Source organism: Falco naumanni, chromosome 1 (assembly GCF_017639655.2).
Source record: "Falco naumanni isolate bFalNau1 chromosome 1, bFalNau1.pat, whole genome shotgun sequence".
In the NCBI taxonomy this organism is placed as follows: domain Eukaryota; kingdom Metazoa; phylum Chordata; class Aves; order Falconiformes; family Falconidae; genus Falco; species Falco naumanni.
In genome coordinates this window covers 13,240,336-13,259,786 of record NC_054054.1, presented here as the reverse complement: position 1 = coordinate 13,259,786, position 19,451 = coordinate 13,240,336, and the positions used below count along the sequence as shown (strand labels likewise).

The 19,451-nt window shown below is 38.9% G+C and overlaps 1 protein-coding gene across 3 annotated transcripts in view; it reads left to right on the top strand.

The window, feature by feature from the left end:
- The first annotated feature begins 4,723 nt into the window (after nucleotides 1–4,723).
- INPP4B (inositol polyphosphate-4-phosphatase type II B) overlaps nucleotides 4,724–19,451 on the top strand; it is a 220,868-nt gene continuing 206,140 nt past the window's right edge. For all 3 annotated transcript variants that reach the window (XM_040581815.1, XM_040581804.1, XM_040581824.1), the window contains exons 1-3: nucleotides 4,724–4,805; nucleotides 16,925–17,149; nucleotides 18,842–18,886. In XM_040581815.1, coding sequence (XP_040437749.1) covers nucleotides 17,059–17,149; nucleotides 18,842–18,886 — 136 coding nt within the window. In that variant the 5' untranslated portion in view covers nucleotides 4,724–4,805; nucleotides 16,925–17,058. The remainder of the gene's footprint in view (nucleotides 4,806–16,924; nucleotides 17,150–18,841; nucleotides 18,887–19,451) is intronic.

Genomic DNA, 19,451 nt, shown 5'->3' with positions numbered 1-19,451 from the left:
TGCAATTTGGGGGTGAGATGATATGGGTTCAAAATGATGTGATAAACTTTACCTGATGCTAGCAGTCCTTTCAGGCAAACTCCTCTATTGCGAATATCTTTTTTTTTTTTTTATATAGCAAGCAAGAATCGAAACCAATATCATCATTTGTCTTTTGAAGTTATTTTAATATTTTTTTGTTCCCTAGCATATTCTTTTGTGTTAATTCTGTGTAACTATAATTTTGTCAATTTTAGTTGTTATTTTTGCATAAAATTTCTGTCTTCAACTTACTTTTATCATAGGATTACTTATAAATGCAGGCAGAAAATAACTATTTTGAAAAGCATGGTAAGTAGATGGGTGTATGTAGCATCTCTACTCTATAAGGCTTTCAATTGAATTATTTTAAGTTTGTAAAAATAAGCTTTTAAAAAAATCAAACCGTGAAATTCGCACATCCTCCACCACCTCACCCCTCACCCTCCCCCATGTCCCTTGTTGACTGTGGGCGCATTTTATAATGTCTTGCTTAAAGAGTTTTTACTTTCTATAGGGGTTGGAGTGGTTGGGTTTTTTTGGTTGGGTTTTTTTCATTTCCCCTGCAATGCTATGGCTTTACTTTTCTACTTATTTTTTAACAACGAGGAATTGCTTGGAGTGTCACTTCTAATTTTAACTGTCAGTTTAGTTCTCAATTTGATATAGCTAACTAGTTACAAATTTACTAGTAAATTCCAGTTACAATGTAAGTTACAAATTTGGTGTAGATAGAAACAACTGAAAAATGCAGCAATGTAACTTCAAGTACTGTGTGCTTCCCACACTGCTGTAGAACGTGGTTTTGGTTTTTATGCTTTCGAACTGCAAAAATGTTATGTTTTACTCTATCAGAAAACTTCTCTATGCAATGTGTGCTTCAGATTGCTCATGAATCTGGAGCTAGTTACCTGAATGATGGTGGCCAGTTTAATATCATAGTGAACTCCTTTACATTAAAGGTAAAGGTTATGTAGGTATGAATATACGGTTAGAAAACACTTGCTCGTGTATTTTGGTATGCCTATCTCTTACTTCAGTTTTAGGCATGAACTCCACAGAAACAGGGTTGTCTTCACTACTTTCATTTGAAACTTATGAGTGTTACAGTAGAGAGTCATGGATTTAGTAGTACAGTAGTACTTTGGATTTACAACGGCATACTGATGGCAAGGCTTGGCCAGTCATTTGACAAAGTGAAGAGAAAGGGATTCTGCTAGTTCTAGGTTTTGGGGACTCTACTACTACAGCAGTTTTACTAGGATGTTTAAATTAGATTTATGAATAATTTCATTTCCTCCTCAAATCAGCATTTTGAAACAATTTCCTGATCTTGGGGGGTTGTGGGGTGCCTGTAGACTTTGTCAGTATTTTAAGAAAGGTGTAATAGTTCAAGGCCTAGTTGCTGCTTGGCATTTGGATTGATCCATTAACTTTTTTATTAAACTTACCCAAAATTACCAGTGGTAGGAAGAAAAAAGCCAATATGTTGGACTGTAACACATTACTACAGATCTGATTTTGGTTGTATTTGCTGTGCATAAATACCAGATTATTAGAAGTTACCCTTTTATTAAAATCAAACCTATAAAAAGAAAATAATAGCTAGTCTAAATAAGCTTGTATTATGCACTTAGAAATTTTTGATCTCTATCATACGCATAATGGCTCCCTTGATTACAATTTTGTCATTTCATTTGTAAATAATTTTCTTGCTAGCTTTTTGTATGATGGAGTGCATAGCTATCTAAATGATGAAAAGTCTGCAGGAATAGTAATTCTGAAGGTCTTTTTCTTCACTTTTGTGTCAGGATATTTGAGATTTTGTGCAGCAACATGTACTTTCTTCTCCAGAAGCCTTATGGTCTTTCATCTTTTATTTGTATTTACCTTGTTCTCTCTCACATACAGAAAAAGTAAATGCCTACCCTCTGATCGCTGTACTTTATTGTGTGTTTGAAAACATGTTCAGATTCATTTGAAGTTGCAACACTCTTTCATTCCAGCTTCTGCTGGTATAGGGAGTAGAGTAACTTGTCTCTAAAGAGACTCTTGTGCTGCAGCATCTGCTGTCTTAGAATGCAGAAAGCTTGAAACACTCTGAGCTGTTCTCTCTTATGTTTGCAGTTACTGTTGTACATCAATTGCATTGTGAGACAAAACTTACTAATACAAATTCCTGTTAATTATTTGATAGCAAGTGGTTAGCAAAAGGATAACTATCTGTGTTATACGTATGCCTTTCATGTAGAAATCCAAATATCAAGGCTTTAAATCTTGGCAACTGCAGCAAACTACATAGAAGCTGTGATTCTTCATTCCTGGCCTTTCCAAATACCTGGCTGGTCTGAAAGCCATGTTGCTTTTCTTCATATACTGACAGGCTTCCACTCACTGCAGATACATGTTTTGGAGGAAACGTTATTTCTAGGGAGTTGTCATGCTTGCATGTTTCGTCTATGGGGCATCACTATCATCAGAGGAACCGTTTTTTGTAGAGATGAAAAAGGGAAGAATTGTTAGAGATGATTGACTATTTTTTTGAACAGAGACTGGATAGGATTCTTTCACATAGTCACAGCTGAGTGTTAAATTGTATCAGATCTTTGTTAACTTTTGAAATAAATGCCTTCTTTTGGTCATACTTTTTCTGAAAGATTGCCAGCTCTCGAAGGAGTTGGGCTGCATTATCCACTTTTCAAGTCAGGGTTATCTGGGAGACTATATGGTGTTGATGTCTTGCTTCAAAATCTAAAGAATCAAAATAGTTATCAGCATCATTGCAGTGCAGAGCTTTTCCTGATTAGTCTGTTATTTGTTCTTTTTGAACTGTTATTGCCAATTTTCCCAAGCTGACTTCAGCTATTGCTCGTAAAGACTTCTTGTATTTTACTTTCCCTTGTAGAACTTCAAAGAATGCCTCACTTGATAGCACCTGAGAATTGCCTCTGGGTTACTATGTATGCTTGACTTGCTGGATTCTATAAATAAAAAAGTTCCTAACGTAGCATTCGTATTTCTCCCCAAACCAATTGCACTATTTCACTACTTTCTTCCTTTTTGCCTTTTTTTTTTTTTTTTATACAAACAATCAGCTGTTTTTCAGTGTACAGGACAATACATCCCTTTTAGCCCAGCCCAGCCTGAAAAATATTTCTAAGAATTCAATGTACAAGTAGTTTCTAGATAAATCTGATTGCTTTTTCTTTGTTCATCAAAACCCCTGTCTTGAATTCTGGCATATTTCAATATAACATCATGTGCTTTTCACCCCCCCCCCCCCCCCCCCCCCACACTCCTCTGTTTTATTTTAACTTTTTTCACCTTTAGATACTGATTTGTGCTTTGATAACTGGGTTTGGAGTGTTCATTTATTAAGTGGTAGAAGGTGAGAGGGAGGGAATAAAGACAGGTTTTCTCAAGGAAATCACGGACTTTCTACAATGTTACCTGTTTGTTATTCACCAGTCTTACAGTCTTACTGTATTAAATATTCACTTTTTTTGCTCATGAAAGACAGTGGTATTACTGGGTAAGTAAAGGGTCTTTTTGAGAGAAAATGCAGGATCGAACTATTCATTTAAAAATGAATGTGAAACTCTTGGCAAGAAGTTTTGAGTCTGATTCTGGCAGGCCAAGTAATAGTATAAATGCAGAGAAAGAGTGGACAAAGAAGACTTGTGTATATTAATCAGGTGTTATGAATGTAAGCCATTTTATGAAGTCATTCATTAAGTATCAAATACATGGAAGTAAAGTTCAGGCTTTTGGTAGAATTTGTCTACAATATGAAAAATTTTCATCTTTAAGATCAGTTGGTATAAAAAAAGTACCTGAGGAAGGAATGATAAAATAAGATTTTACATTAATCCCTGCAGAATCTCACTCAAGTAGAGAATGAGCTTTGTGAGATTCGTGTTGGGAACCTGCAATGAGGAAGTGTATGGGTATGTGCTCTAAGGGTTATTCGTTACCAGATGTTAGGGATGAAAATCGGATAATAAAAGTATTAGGGGAAAAAAGATTAATTCTGAGGGAGTGATTGATAGTTTCACTCTTCTGAAAAATGAGTCACACTTACTAAACTGGAAGAGGAGTCTGCATCTTCTCTGCAGAGCATTCACAAAAAATGATAGCGCTAATTCTTATCATATTGCACTCTGCAATAGTGCATATCACTTAATGTCATTCAAATGGCATAGCCAGAGACAACATTCAGAGTTTCAAGTCATGATAAAGTAATCCCTTTTAAATAAAAATGGAAAAGAAATGCCTACTCTACAATTGCACGTTATTTTGTTCACTTGAAGGTATTCTACTCTTTGAATAGAATCTGACATTTGATTCAGCTATATTACTAGGTATGGAAGTTGAAATAAACTGGGCTTGCCTGATTTGCTTAAAAGTGAGGTGGCACCTAAACTTTTGGATATCTACAGTGTGGAGGAAATCCAGCTACCGAGTTCCTTTTTTTCTTAGTTTCCTGTGTGGTCTTTTCTAACAGTTTATTCCTATTATATAGCTCATTGACTTGAAGTAGGATGACACAGATCAGTAATTAAAGAATGCCTATATCCATCTGCCTAGTCACTGTTATGCTTGTCTTTATATCTACATGTTGTGCTGGCTGTGAACAGCCAAACAGAAGGACTTCCCAGTCAGGTTCCAAATCTTAATGTTTTGTCATCTTTATGTTTCACAGAATTCTGAAGCCTCTGAAGTGGTAATCCTGGAGCGCTGCTGGATTGTGGAGTTCAGGAGTAAAACAGATGTTTCCATAGTTCTCAGTAAGTAAGACATAGCTAAATACGTTCGGTGCGAATTTTTTATTTCTGTCAACAAAAATTAAAACAAAAATGCCTAACTGCTCAGGCATTGGAACTTTTTAGAAAAGTTAGCTAAAATATATCCTGTTATCTGTGAGGTGCATATATGTAAATATTGCTTTTCTCTGAATTCATGCCTAAAAAGAGAATCCTAAAAGCTATTGTTTTACTTTTTCTAAAATAAAGTGAAATTCATATGTCATCTTCTTCCTCTGACAATAAATACAAGTTTGAGGTTCAGTTTTGTTAGGCATTATCTACAATGTGGGTTTTATGTTGGTCCATAGCTAATTAATCTTTTTCTTGAATGATTATTTATTGCCAATCTCCATATTAAATGAGGGGGTTTATGTTGGTTTTTTTTCACCTCCTATCAACTCCTCATTAATAAAATTGGTAAAAACAGTAGGAAAAAATCAGTTATTTCATAGCAATCAGAATCATTATTTTAGTGGAAATGTTTTACTTGGAGAAATTGCTGTCATAGTTTTCTCTGGAGGAACAGCTCAAAATAGCTATTGTGTTAGAAATTTTTAATGAAATGGATTCTTTCTGATACCACTGCATGATTTTGAAGTACTTGGACCAATTTGCCATTTTCTGGTAACCGTAATAGCCTAGTAGGCCCCTTTAGGTACTGGAAGGCTGCTATAAGGTCTTCCTGAAGTCTTCTTTCTCCAGGCTGAACAACCCCAACTCTCTCAGCCTGTCCTCACAGGAGAGGTGCTCCAGCTCTCTGATCATCTTTGTGGCCCTCCTCTGGACTTGCTCCAACATGTCCACATCCTTCTTATGTTGTGGGCTGCAAAGCTGAACGCAGGACTCCAGGTGGTGTCTCATCAGAGTGGAGTAGAGGGGGAGAATCACCTCCCTGGACCTGCTGGCCACGCTTCTTTTGATGCAGCCCTGGGTACAGTTGGCTGTCTGGGCTGCAAACCCACATTGCCGGTTCTGTTGAGTTTCTCATCCAACACCTGCAAGTCCTTCTTCTCAGGGTGGCTCTTAATCTATTCTCCACCCAGCCTGTATTTGTGCTTGGGATTGCTGCAACCCAGGTGCAGGACCTCGTACTTGGCCTTCTTGAACCTCATGAGGTTTGCGCGGGCCCAGCTCTCAAGCCTGCAAGGTCCCTCTGGGTGGCAGCCCTTCCCTCTGGTGTGTCGACTCCACCACACAGCTCGGTGTTGTCAGCAAATTCACTGAGCATGCACTTGATCCTACTGCCCATGTCATTGACAAAGCTGTTAAACAGTGCCAGTCTCAGTACCAAACCCTGAGGAATGCTACTCATTACTGGTCTCTGCCTGGACATTTAGCTGTTGACTGCAACTCTTTGACTGCGACCATGCAGCCAATTCCTTATCCACCAAGTGGTCCATCCATCAAATCCATGTCTCTCCAGTTTAGAGACAACGATGTCGTGCAGGTCAGTGTCTAATACTCGGCACAAGTCCAGGTACATGACTACAGTTGCTCTTCCCTCCTTCATCCATGCTGTAACCCTTTTGTAGAAGGCCATCAAATTTGTCAGGCACAATTTGCCCTTAATTGGTTGTCACCAATCACTTCCTCATTTTCCATGTGCCTTAGCATAGTTTCCAGGAGAATCTGCTCCATGATCTTGCTGGGCACAGAGGTGAGACGGACTGGCCTGTAGTTCCCCAGGTCTTCCTTATTTCGGTATTTCAAAATGGGGGTTACATTTCCTCTTTTCCAGTCAGTGGGAACTTCATGTGACTGCTGTGACTTCTCAAATATCATGGAAAGTGGCTTAGCAACTTCATTTGTGAGTTCCATCAGGACCCACGGATGCTTCTCACCAGGTCCCCTAGGCTTGTGCACCTTCAGGTGCATTAAATCTTATGTCTTGTGCCTGATGTTGAGGCGCTGCATCAAAAAGGACTTCTTTCTGTATTTGGAAGCATTGCTTTGCATAACTATAACAGCTGAATGATTACCATTGAGTCTCAAATTGAGACTTTTCTAATTATGCCATTATTGAGTCCAATTAATTGATTGGAATCATGAGCTTTATGAGGTGGTGATGTTGCAATTCGAGTATAAATACAGTCATGTCAGTTCCCTTCTGGCATTTCTTTTACAATGCTTGAACATAATGCTACTGAACTGAACCAAGAATACAGTTGTAATTGCTCACAGGACTCTTTCAATTAGCTTTGAAGCCTGCAAACAGGACAGCTTCTGTGGCAGTGAGATTGGCAGGTTTTAACTCCAAAAGCTGGGGACGTAGACAATAATGAATACTGAGTAAGCGCTTCAGACTGCCTGTGGAGAAAAAGAGACTGTGAATATGTGCGGAGGAAGAAATATGCTTGCATAGTTAGGAACAGAAATTGCTAGCTGAGAGACAGACTTCTGAAAACAATGTTTTTGAAGGTCAGTAGTGTGGTTAGAGGTAAGGGTGGCATTCTGACTAGCCACCAAAAACATGTTAAAGGAGAAAAGAGGAAACAGTATAGAAAACTCCAGGTATGCAGAGCCAACAAATAATGATAAATGCCTGGAGGGTGACCAAAGGAATACAACAGAAGATAGAGGAAGAGACAGACAGGTAGAGGAGAAATGGATTTCAAACTTGGCAATTTTCCTGTGCTGGAGAACAAGGACAACAGCCTGGCTGATGATTTGTTGGATGGGAAAAGAAAAAGCAAGCCAGGCTATTATGAGGTATTAGAACAAAACTGAAGATAAATGAAGATGATATACTGTGTACTGAATGAGGATAAAATACTAAAGTAAATGAAATAACAATCCATGTGCTGTAGGGGAGAAGAAAAAATTCAGAAGACAAAACAGGGGAAAAGCAAACCTCAGGAACTAAGAAGATAGCTTTGGCAATGGGGGCTTCTATCATGAAGAACTAGCTGCATTGTCTCAAGAATATATCCAATGGCCACTGGCAGCCAAAAAAAGCTCTAAAATGTGCATCTGGGACTCTAAAGGACTCAACATGGAAGCAGGATAGTAGGACATACCTGCTCACAATGTCCCATTTCTTGTGAAGCAGATGGAGGAGAGCTGTGCCAGAACACAGCAGAAGCTCCAAGGAAGGAGGCAGAATTGATCTGTGAGGTTTAACTTTGGTGTGGCTGGGAAGGGGCATTTTCTTCATGTTGCAGCCTGCAAGATGAAGAAAATCAGCTGCGGGTTCAACTTGGAACCATGAGGGGAGGCTTTGGAGTAAGCTTTTCGCCAATTGTCTCTTCTTCTTCTGGGTGGTGAGCCGAAACCTAGGAGATGTAAGCAAGAGTGAGAAATGAAGACTAGCAGGGATATCTAAGAGGAGAACACAATGAGATGCAGGGAGTAAACATGGAGGAAAAAATAAGGACATTTTCATGCAACATCTAGTGATATTGTAGAGCTGATCATTGCCTCAGGGTCGTGTGGATACTGAAACATAAGGGGAGTACAGAAGAGGTCAGGCAGTCACAGCAGATAATCCTGTCAGTACTTCAAGTGCAGTGCTCCTAAAACACCCTTGTTCAAAAGATTTCTGAGCAGACCATGAAAGGAAACAGGATTTGTTAGGTGATCTACTATTCTGTATGTGGCGGGTTGTTTACATGCCCTTGTCACATGAGCTAGTAGCTATTAGTAAAACAGATCAGACACTGGTGTGAGATAGATCATAGAACGGTTTCAATTGGAAGGGACCTTAAAGATTATCTCGTTACACCCCCTGCCACGGGCAGGGACACCCCCCCACCAGCCCAGGTTGCTCCCAGCCCCGTCCAGCCTGGCCTTGAGCACTGCCAGGGATGGGGCACCCACAGCTGCTCTGGGCAACCTGGGACAGTGCCTCACCACCCTCACAGTAAAGAATTTCCTCCTAATATCTATTGTACATCTACCCTCTTTCAGTTTCAAGCCTTGTCCCATCACTACATGCCCTTGTAAAAAGCCCCTCCTCTAGCTTTCTTGTAGGCCCCTTTAGGCACTGGAAGGTGGCTATAAGGTTTCCCCAGAGTATTCTCCAGGCCGAACAACCCCAACTCTCTCAGCCTGTCTTCACAGGAGAGGTGCTCCAGCCCTCTGATCTGATTGAATGTGGCAGTTCACGCAGTGTGATTCATTCCTGAAATCCCAGAAGGTGAGATAAGGGGAGCATTTCAACCCTTTTGTCCTCAAAAGATCTTAAACCTGGAAACCATAGCTGTGCACTGAAGCGTCTGAGCAATGCAGTGTTAACTGCCTTGCCTTGGAGTCTCCTCAGGACTAACTGCTGTGTTCACGTCATCTACACTTGCACCTTGTACAACACAGGCAGGCATTGTAGCCTCCCCAGACAGAAATATATAATCATAGCTGTTTAGAGAATAGCCATGTCTCTGTTGGACCTTGGAAACCCTGTTAGAGGTGGTTACTCTGTGGGGTTTATGTGCCCAGGTGCTGTCAGAGGGGGCTGCAGGGCAGCACCTCTGTGAGGAGAGGCCCGGGCTGCCACAGCCTGTGCTGGACTGAACTGGTCCTGGCCGGCTCCTGGTGACCCACCACAGGGCACGGCTCAGCTCCTTAGCCCTGCTGGCAGCACCTGGGGTGAAACACTGCCCAGCAGTGAGGAGTGAGGGGGGGAAGGGCTGAGGAACAGCCCTGTGAGCACCAGAGGGCAGGTGGAGGGGAGGATGTGCTCCAGGCACCCCAGCAGAGCTTCTGCAGAGACCCCAGCAGAGCAGGTATTCATTCCCCTGCAGCCTGTGGAGAAACCACGCTGCAGCCAGGGGTAAAGTGTGAGGAGGCAGGAAGAGCAGGGAGAAGCTGTTACGGACTGGCAATAACCGTCCCAGCCCTCAAACCTCCATGCAGCTCAGGGTGTGGGGAAGGCAGAGGAGCTGGGGGTGAAGCTGAGCTGGGGGGGAGTGAAGGGGGGTGGGGAGGGTAAAGGTCTTTGTCTCTAGTCAGTACTCTTTTAATTTGCAATAAATTATGTTATTTTTCCCATAAGTCTGTTTTGCCCATGATGGTAATTGCTAAGTGGTCTCTGTCTTTATCTCGACCCATGAGCTGTTGCTTTTTTTTTCTCCTCTCGCCTTGCTGAGGAGAGGGAGCCTGCAAGCAGCTGGCAGCTGGCTGGCCGAGGTCAACACACCATGGTTAATTTATGTCAAGCATTTTTCTTTATTTTGTCCGCTTCCAGATGTGTCAGTGTTTGAGCAGAAGATGTAAAAAGTTAGGCAATCAGGAGGAAAAAGTTGTGTGAATGTTGGTAGGTTTTGCTCATGTAATGTTTCTCTGGAGTAGGGTAATTAGAACTGTGAGGCTAGATGTTCGAACCAGTCCCAGGAGCGATCTGAAGTTGACCACTTTTCCAGGATAAGATATCCCTTTAAGACTGTTAATTGCATTACTCTGTGTGGTCCCTTAGTGAGAAGTAGGGAGGTAAGAGCTGTAACGTCCCGGTAGGGCTGGTGAGGCATGAGGAGGAAGGGAGGGAACACAGAAAACAGACAAAGCTTTTGTTGCAAGGTCACAGTCATCTAAAACATATTGCAGCGGATCAGGGGAAAAATAGCTTGCATGTAGGAATATCCTTAAGATGGCAAACATTGCCTTTTGCCGTTTGTAGTATGTCAGCCACTTGGAGTATTTTGTTTCCTTCAATAGTAGTGGCTTGGGAAGGCAGGTCAGTATCACTCCCCATTTTAGAGGTGGAATAACTAAGGCATATGCAAAGGTTAGTTTTGCAGACCTAGGCAGAGAATCAGTATCTCTGAATCCTGCCTTTTTAAAGGTAGACAGACGATCCAGCCTGTGATGTGGTATATACTTCCTTTCAGCAAAAGCAGTCTACTGCTTCGGGAAGGCTGCACTTCAGTACTTTTGTTGAATGCTTCAGTATTTCTGTTCAGTGATCTTGAGATACCATTGTGGTACTTAAATATTTGTGTGGTCTGCCTTGCTTCCAGCATAGGTGTGGTATTTATTTAATGAGAGGGAAGCAGCAACGTGGCATGTGTGAAACCCTGCAGGTATTAAAAGAAAGAAAGTATTATACTGCAGTAGGCAACCTGGGGTATCACACTGTATTAATTTCAAATACCTCAGGCTCTTTGTGAGCTTCTGTGGGGACTGAAATGGAGATTATAATGGAAACTTATATAAGTTTATTCCGGCATTGCAAAATAAAATAAAAAAAAAACAAACCCACAACACTGAAGATAAAATTTTTAATTAAATTCTTTATCTTTGAAAATTTAACTTCCAAAGGAAGATTAGCATAGCATCATGAGTAACCATGGGATGATTTCATCACTACTAATTTGAACATGAAATGCATCAGCATATAGAATTCAGTCAGCTTTGTGAATTAAAAGCCTCTGATGTCTGTATTAGAAATATCCTGCGGATATAATTTACGTATCAAAGCTTCCATTCTACTTTTGCTACAGCATATGGTGGTAAGCTGTGATGGTGCTTTATATTTTAGAGTGGCAGTGGCTCATTGATATTCACAACTGTTTTCCACTGCTGAGGTAGCAACTGAGAATTACTTTTTGCTAGCGCATGTAAAAAGAGAGAGAGAACCTTTAACCTTTTTGAACTCTTTTTCTTTGCATATTGGCATAGGAGGAAAAATAGTGATCCTCTAGAAAAGGGAGAGGCTGTAATTCTGGACATTGACCGTGTGCTTTGTACATGGTTTTTATTTAAATCCTGTCAGTAATTTCTTTTTTTTTTTTACTCTGTTCAACAAAATTTTATGCTTATAACTCATTAATGAAAAATAAGCAAGCCATAGAGTATCTAGCTTCCTGTAAATTTTACATATTTAGTAAAATAAAACAGTAAAGCCTTATTAAGATAGAAATGAAGATCAATAACAAATAGAAAAGCATTTAAATGGAAATGTGTTTGTTTTATTATTTTATATTCTAAAAGCCTTTTCATTAAACTGCAGTCTTGTGAAAGACAAGGGTCAACCCCAGTAACTGCCTACGCTTTTTGGTGACTATTATTTCTGACCTCATAGAAAGGCAGCTTTCTCTGCAAGAGATTTAAAGTACAGTTACAATGAAGTACAGTTTAAAAAGTGAGGGATGTCATTAAGACATTTTTAATAAGAAATTTGTTTTCACTTTTAAAACAACTGAAATATGAAAGTGCTTGCCGAGAAAAGAGGCAGATACTATTGTTAAATTGAAAAACTTGGGAAATATAAGCAGCATTACAAAATAATGGGAACAAAAAAAGTTATCTGAGGATGATGGAACTAACACCAAAATGCATTTCTGCCTTTAGTCGGTTGGGTTAGAGTAGAAAAGGCTTTCCACTGCCACTGGGGATATCTCAGCTTCTCTTTATGATATTTCCTTATTCGACAGCAGCCCTGTTTGAGCAGGGGAGGTTGAACTCTTTATTAGAGCTGCAGAAGTTCTATAGGACTGTAACTTTCTATGTTGGCTTCTGTGGGAGAAAGTCTTGTTGAGATCATGCTTCAGTAAAAGAACTGTTGGTGAAGAGGATCAGAGAAGGCTCTATGGATAGATATGTTTGCTTTCCACTACCTGCTTCCTCAGCTCTTGCTTCTAACTGGGTGCCTGCTATTGAAATAAGGAAAAGCGGCAAGGTGGGCAAGCTGCTGGAAGGGCCTCTAAGCACCTCCTAGTGAGGAATCTCCACTTAAGGTGTCTGAAACATGCTGGTATAGCCACTGGACCTCATTAGCTTTCCATAATGTTAATGTAAGTGATGTCTCTACTTCTGCTCACTTTGTGTGTCAAGGGATGGAAAGTCAAGGGTTTGGACACAGTTATACATTGTAAAAGTGGGGCAGCTTCTAGACCACAAAACTTTCCTTCAGGATGTGTGTATAGCAACGCTACTGGCCAAGTGGGTGTGAGTTGATACAGTCCCAAGTGCTACATGCCCCTGCTCTAGAGCAACACAGCATGCTCTGCTACAGAACCTGTTCTCCCAGATTTCACCAGCGGTGCCTCTGTGTTGGCTTGCATTTGCACCATTATCCAAGTGCCAGTTGCATTATCCAAGTGTCAGTGCTAACATTTAGAGACCAGTTTGTGCATTAGAATTATTAATATTTGCCCTCCCCACACCCCACTGATGCTAGTAGCTGTGGCCATTAATTTGTTATCAATTGAACAGTTCGTAACTGAACTAAAAGTGTAGAGAAATGAGAAGAATCGTTTTGACAGCTGGTTATTTATTGCAATTTCAGACTAGTGTTTAATGGCAAATATGAAGAGTATGTCTGATTTCGTAAGTTTTTAGATTTGCTTCTTGAATAACTTAAATAGGCATTCCAGGGTTAACAGTTGGACTTAATCATCTTAAAGGTCTTTTCCATCCTAAATGATTCTGTGATTCTAAGTAGTATAGTAGCAGTACTCCTGCTTTTAAGCACTCTGCTAGGTTCCAGGAAATAAACTAGTTATCTTAGGAAAAGCTGAGGACAAAGCTTTGCAAAATGTTAATTTAGATAGTGATTTTAATTGGATATCTACAAATCTACTGTCAGGACAAACACTATCAGGTAACTTTAGGTTACCTTAATATCCCAGTGCCTGATAGCAGTCACAATCTTTCCCTTTCTGTTTTTGTGGGTTTTTTTGTGAGTGTTTATACAAGCTATCAAAAGGTCCTATGTTGGTTCTTGTAGCTATGTAGACCTTCTTCAGTTCCAGAAGAGAAAGAGATAAAGGTAGGACTATATACCATTTGCTTTGAATTTAGAGCTAGTAAGTTGAATGTTTGTTTTGCAAAGAAAACCATTGTGTTCAACTGTGTGAATGTCTTCCCTGGGTTTATGCCACTGAACTCAAAACCCCACCAGGGATGTCCAGCACTAAGGTTTCTGTTCTGCTATTGCTTATTCCCATGTATATAGAAAATTTTTTAGTGTTGTATGTTCTTAAATCTTACGTGTCCTCTTATTCAAAAAATACATCATAACGGTAAAACTAGGAGTGCATACCAGATAAAGAACTGCTCTTGTTAAAGTCAATAGTAAATGTTCTCAAAAGGTAGGGATTTTTTCCCAAAACTAAATTGTGGTAACTCATGTCAGCAAAAACTGCATAACAGAGGATGCTTGTGTACTTGTATTTTCTACACTAACTCCTTAACTGCAAAGTAAAAAGTGCTTTTGTCCTCCCATGAAATACTCCTGTATTCAGGATGTTTCAATACAAATCTAATTCTGCTGATATGTCCACCACTCATTTAAGGCCTTCGTTACATTTCTGGGTCTGGGAGTTTTATTTTCAGAAAAACTCATTTCAGCTAAGTTTTGTTTCCTTACTGAAACTTAGAACTCAGTGTCTGAGCTTGTTAGGGTTTACTGTATGCAGTTGATCTAAAATAAATAGCCTTGGAAGAGCAGAGATGATGATCTTTATTACATGAATAAACCTGTGTGCTTCTTTATGGCAACAGACATTTAGCAATGTGCATTTTGGACATTGTTTGTGTTTCTTCTATTATCTAAACTTGTTGTACATAAATGTTACATGCATTGAAACAGTATGGGAAATACTTAACTTACTAACCATTGGATTTGCATAACAAAGCTTTCTACATTTGCAGTGATGAATATTTTTCAGGTATCCTTGTATGACTTTGAGGATTTAACTTAGCTGTCAGAGTACTCCAAAGATCTAAATATAGCAGACTGTAGTGTTTTGAAGTGATAGGTCAGAATGAACTTCCAGATCTCAAAATTGGCACCTGTTAGATCAGAATACAGTGAATTATGCCCACTCCTACTGCATTTCACTACACATTTCTGGTTCCATGCATTTAAGGGTGATTCAGTGTGCCTTTTGTGCATGCCAGTCTGATTTCCACAGCTAAGAGGTAAATATAAATAGCATGATTTCAATTGCAAGCCATTGATTTCCTCCCAAAGCAGATGTTTTTTCTCTAGCTAGCGGTAGGATATTTCAAGGCGAGATGACTGTTCCTATTTAAATTTAAAAATAAGGAGGAAAAAGAAAAGAACACTTTCATATATTTGTATTTTGGTGGTTAAGTATTGTCTTGTTTGTCTGACAGTCTTTCCTTAGCTATGGTATCTTGGATAGCCAAACTGCTGTTATTAAAATTATCTGTGGTTTTAAAGGCTGAATGGTATAAGCAGGTGTTTTGCATGCCTGTAAATATATTTTTAAATTTTATTAGAATGAATGCTGGTCTTAATGCTGGTTGAATATGCACCTCTTGGTTTTTTTTTTTTATTTCTTTTTTTTTTTCCCTTTCCTTTTTCCACTAGTAGCTCTAAAATACTACAAAATAAAACCAAACTTCTGAATATCTGAGATCAGTGACAGAGGGGAGTAGATCACTATGCTGTTTCAGACTTTACCAGAGTGGCAGAAAAGTTATCAGCTCTTCTAATTACCAGTCTTTTTGAAGGTTACTGCCCTCATGGCTCAGATGCAGTAGCAAATCACGTGAGAGCTTACAGGTGAACGAACAGTAAAGCTCAGCTCGTTCAGGTTTGGTCACTCCAGTACATATTTTGTGTGTAAAGAAGGATCTGATGAACATCTTCAGCTCCCTCCAGATTTTGGATATTCTTGTCTCAAGAACTGAACACCTTGTTTTCTGATTGAGCCAGGGCTAGAGGCAAGAGTTTGAATCCTTATTAGTACTTCTTAAATTGCCTGTGGAGCCAGAAAAACATTCCCCTACTTTCTGCTCTTCTTTCCAGTCTTTCCTCATGAATTCTCTAGTCCAACTGGTATGTGAAATCTTATCCAGCATTCTTAGCAGCAGCTGCAGCCACACAGTTAGATTTCCATAGATCCACCCCCAGACAAAAAACTTGTCCCACCTCTACAGGGGTTTGTGCCAGTACAGTTTTAAGAGGCTTCCAGACTTGAGGTTTGCATGTTTTGTCCCCCCCGCAACAATAAAAGCAGAGTTAATCGTAAGTGGCAGATGCTCAGTTTATGAAGTGCAAATGGGTTTAGAATAACATGTAAGTGCGTGCCCAAGGTTAGGTACTGAAGTTAGTAAAAGGGAATTTAAGTTCACCTTGTATTGAAAAACTTTTCTGTTGTTTGGGTTTTTCAAACTAAGGATGAAAACATTTAATTGTTCTGTTTTATCCAGGAGTATGATCTATGGCTTATTTAGGTCAAAACTATTTTGATGTCCAGCCAAATACTTCAGTCCTTACTAATACAATAGCACAGGTGTATAGAGTTTTATGTTTCTAAATCAGTTGGTAACTTCTTTTAAAGAAGCATTGATTTTTCTTTCTTTCACAGTTTGTTGTTCTCAGTGTGTGTTGCACTAAACGTCACATTAAATTTGTGACTCTGTGAAGCCATCTATACTGCAGAATTTTAAATGCCTAAGATGTGGGGTTTTTTTCTTCCTGTGCTAATCTGAATCAAATAGCTGAGCCTTGCTACTTACCTGGATTCCTTGGGAGCTTCAGCTTTTTCTTTTCCTCCTTTTTTTTTTTTCCTTTTCTTTTGTTCTTAGAAAATGTGATCATTTAACAATTAGACTTCAGGCAGAACAGCAAATGACAAGTGGATAGTAATGAGGTCAGAAGCTCCCTCATACAACCTGTTGAGTCTTCACAGAGGAGCTATGTCATGCTAAATGATCTGTATGTGTTGGTGAGCAGTATTCTGGCAAGGATGAATGAGAGGATGAGCATAAAGGAGAGCTCTAATAGAAGAAATTAGTGACACAGCCCTTCTGGTGAATCCCACAATCCATCAGAACCATGTCTGCTGCCCCTGCTAAATCAAATTCTTGTCCAAGTTAGCAGCTCTGATAGCTCCTGCTAGGCTGCAGAATGTGTGCTGAACAAGGATTTCCCATTTCAGTTTGATTCTGCCACCTAGTTTAGCAATATGTTAATTGCTTTTGGAACCACTCTGTGGATAGACTTTGTACTGACCTGAGTATGAAAGAACTGGGGTTTTGATTCAAGAGGTGGATGGGTTGCATGGTTTTGTGACCATGAAAAAAAAAAAAAAATGTGAGAGTGGTGGTGTTAATTGTATGTGACATCAGTATTTTTGTAATGTCCCTTTTGAACCTGAGTTGCTAAAAACTGTGTTTGTGTTTTCTGAGCGCAGAGTTTCAGAGTGGAGAACCAGATCTTTACCTTGAAGCTGCATCAAAGCCAGATTGTCAGTCTTGGGTTGTGGCACTGGGAGAAGCAAACTCTGAAGGTTTGCAGAATAAAATTCAGCAGCTTTGGAGGCTGATCATGGAAATCAGAGAGGAGAGATCATCAGATGAAGCACGGCAGTTTCTTCCTTCATCCCAAGTAGACAGTCTAGGAGAGCCACATTTTACAAGTAAGTGCATATGCTCGTTTTGTTGGGGGATACAATAAAGATGGCCTACGCTCTGTAGCAGTACAGATGGTGTCACAAACGGTACATAATGCTGTTTGCCTTGTTGCTTGAGAAAGGGCAGTTGTAAAGGAAATAAACTGATTAAAATTGTCTTTAAATATCATTACCTGATACCTATTTTGATTTATACAGATAAACTTCAGGGGAACGAATGTGTGATTACTGTGTTTCTGACTTTTTGTCTCTGATGTTTTCTTCATAAGACTTAGAAATCATATAGTTGGAAAAAATTATTTTCCTCTTTTATGTCCTATATAGACTACTGTTTAAAATATAGTTTAATAACTTTGATAAATGCATAAAGCTTAAGTGATGCTTAAATTAGTATCACAAGTTTGTTCATTGTGATATAGAAGCACTCTGGGGATTTGAAAGCAATGCAGCTCTATGTTGAGTCATGTTTAGTGCACTGGAGTTTGGGCACTGTATTTCAGGTGCCCAGTTACTTAATCCAGTCTGTATCCAGCATATACATAAAGGTGTTCCAGATCAATATGCCATCTCTGCTAGTGGCAGAATTCAACCTGGACATTTCTTATAACTTCATTAAAAAAAACCCACAACTTATTTATGTCTTACTGACCAAGGCCTTTCTGAGCTCTGCAGCTGTAATTTTCCTTGCACAGATTTGAATGGTTAGCTACAGTAATGAGAACAGTGTGAAACTAGACCTATTCAGCAACATCAGGTTTTTGTGGACCACAACAGCTATAAATTTTCATGGTTTATTATTATTATTATTAATTTAAAAAATCTTGCATTTCTGTTCATATACTAACTTGGTCCTTCCCATCTGACCAATTTCTTTAATCCTGGCAAATACTTAATACCGTTCACTGAAGACAATGCGTAAATGTCTAAAAAAGACTGTCTAATTTCACTAAGGTTCATTGATACTGTAGTTGTGATGCAGTTACTTTCTGCAGCAAGTGAACAACTCAGTATTATTTAACTATCCTTCCTATGATTCTCTTGTTGCAGCTCTGTGGTTCACTCCTTTATCCTAGTACAATAAGAAAATACTGTCCTTTGCAGTAAAATGTGCACTAGAACATAATTTCGTAATGGAGGGAATTAAAATGTTCTTATTGTCGTTGGTATATGAGAAAAGGAATTCATGGGCTGTTTTCCAATAAAAAGAAGTTGGTTTGTCGCGTTACAATTTATATGTAGGTCAATAATATGGTGATATATTTTACTGTATTAACCTGATTTATGTAGTTTCATAGAACAGTTTTTTGTTTCTATTTTAATGTGATGACATACCTACTTAAAAATGAGTTATTAGATTTAATATTTTTCCAACAGATAATAGTTGTTGTGAAAATCTTATGAGTACTCATACATGAAAAATTGGGGTGTTTTTTTCCCTCCTTAGTTTCCTTCCCCAGCAACAGAATGTTTCTATTAACAAGAAAGAAGTCTTCTTCAAAAGTACTCTTTGTTTTCAGGCAAGTGTTTCATGCAAAGGTCTCTTTCATTATAGGTTTGTAACATAAAATGTTACTCCAGTGGCAACGGCAGGTAGCTAGAGGTATGAATTACACCAGTGAAAGTTTTACTATGTATTGAAAATACATTTTTTTTTTAAATATTATTTCTAATATTTTTTCTTTTTCTTAACCTTAAAAGGTATTCAGAGAATTGCAAATGAGCCAAAGCTGGAGTTCAGTCTTGGTAAGATACAATTTTGACTTCTTGGCATTGCAATGGCCTGTTTGTGTGAAAAGTTTATATATATAGTGTCATACAATGTAACTGTTACCTGTTTAAAAGGATCAGAACAACCCTGGTTCCTTTAGATAGGAGAGGTAGCCACGCATGTCTTTGAAATGCTGACTTGAGATTCTTAAGTGGTTGAACTATCTAAAGATCTATTGAGTTCTCTAATGCTATGCTGCTCTACCAAGCTAAATATCTGCCCGCTAGCTTTGTGAATGTTGTTTATGAAGTATTAGTTATTTGGGACAAGAAACTTAAGATGTAGTTTTTAAAAATGTATTTTATTTAGATAAAAGTACTATCTGTTTAGAACAAACTTCTATTGAAATGTATTGATTATTATTTTGTAGGAAGGAGTCAATATAAATGTATACCTGATTTTCTCTTTTTATACTTAGTATACTAGTACATGAAAACTATATACTACCATAGCATACAATATGAGAACTTTTTCAGGTGTTATATCAGCTCAAGCCTCCCTTTGTTCAGACCTGTACAGCATAATTAAGATTGCTCAGTA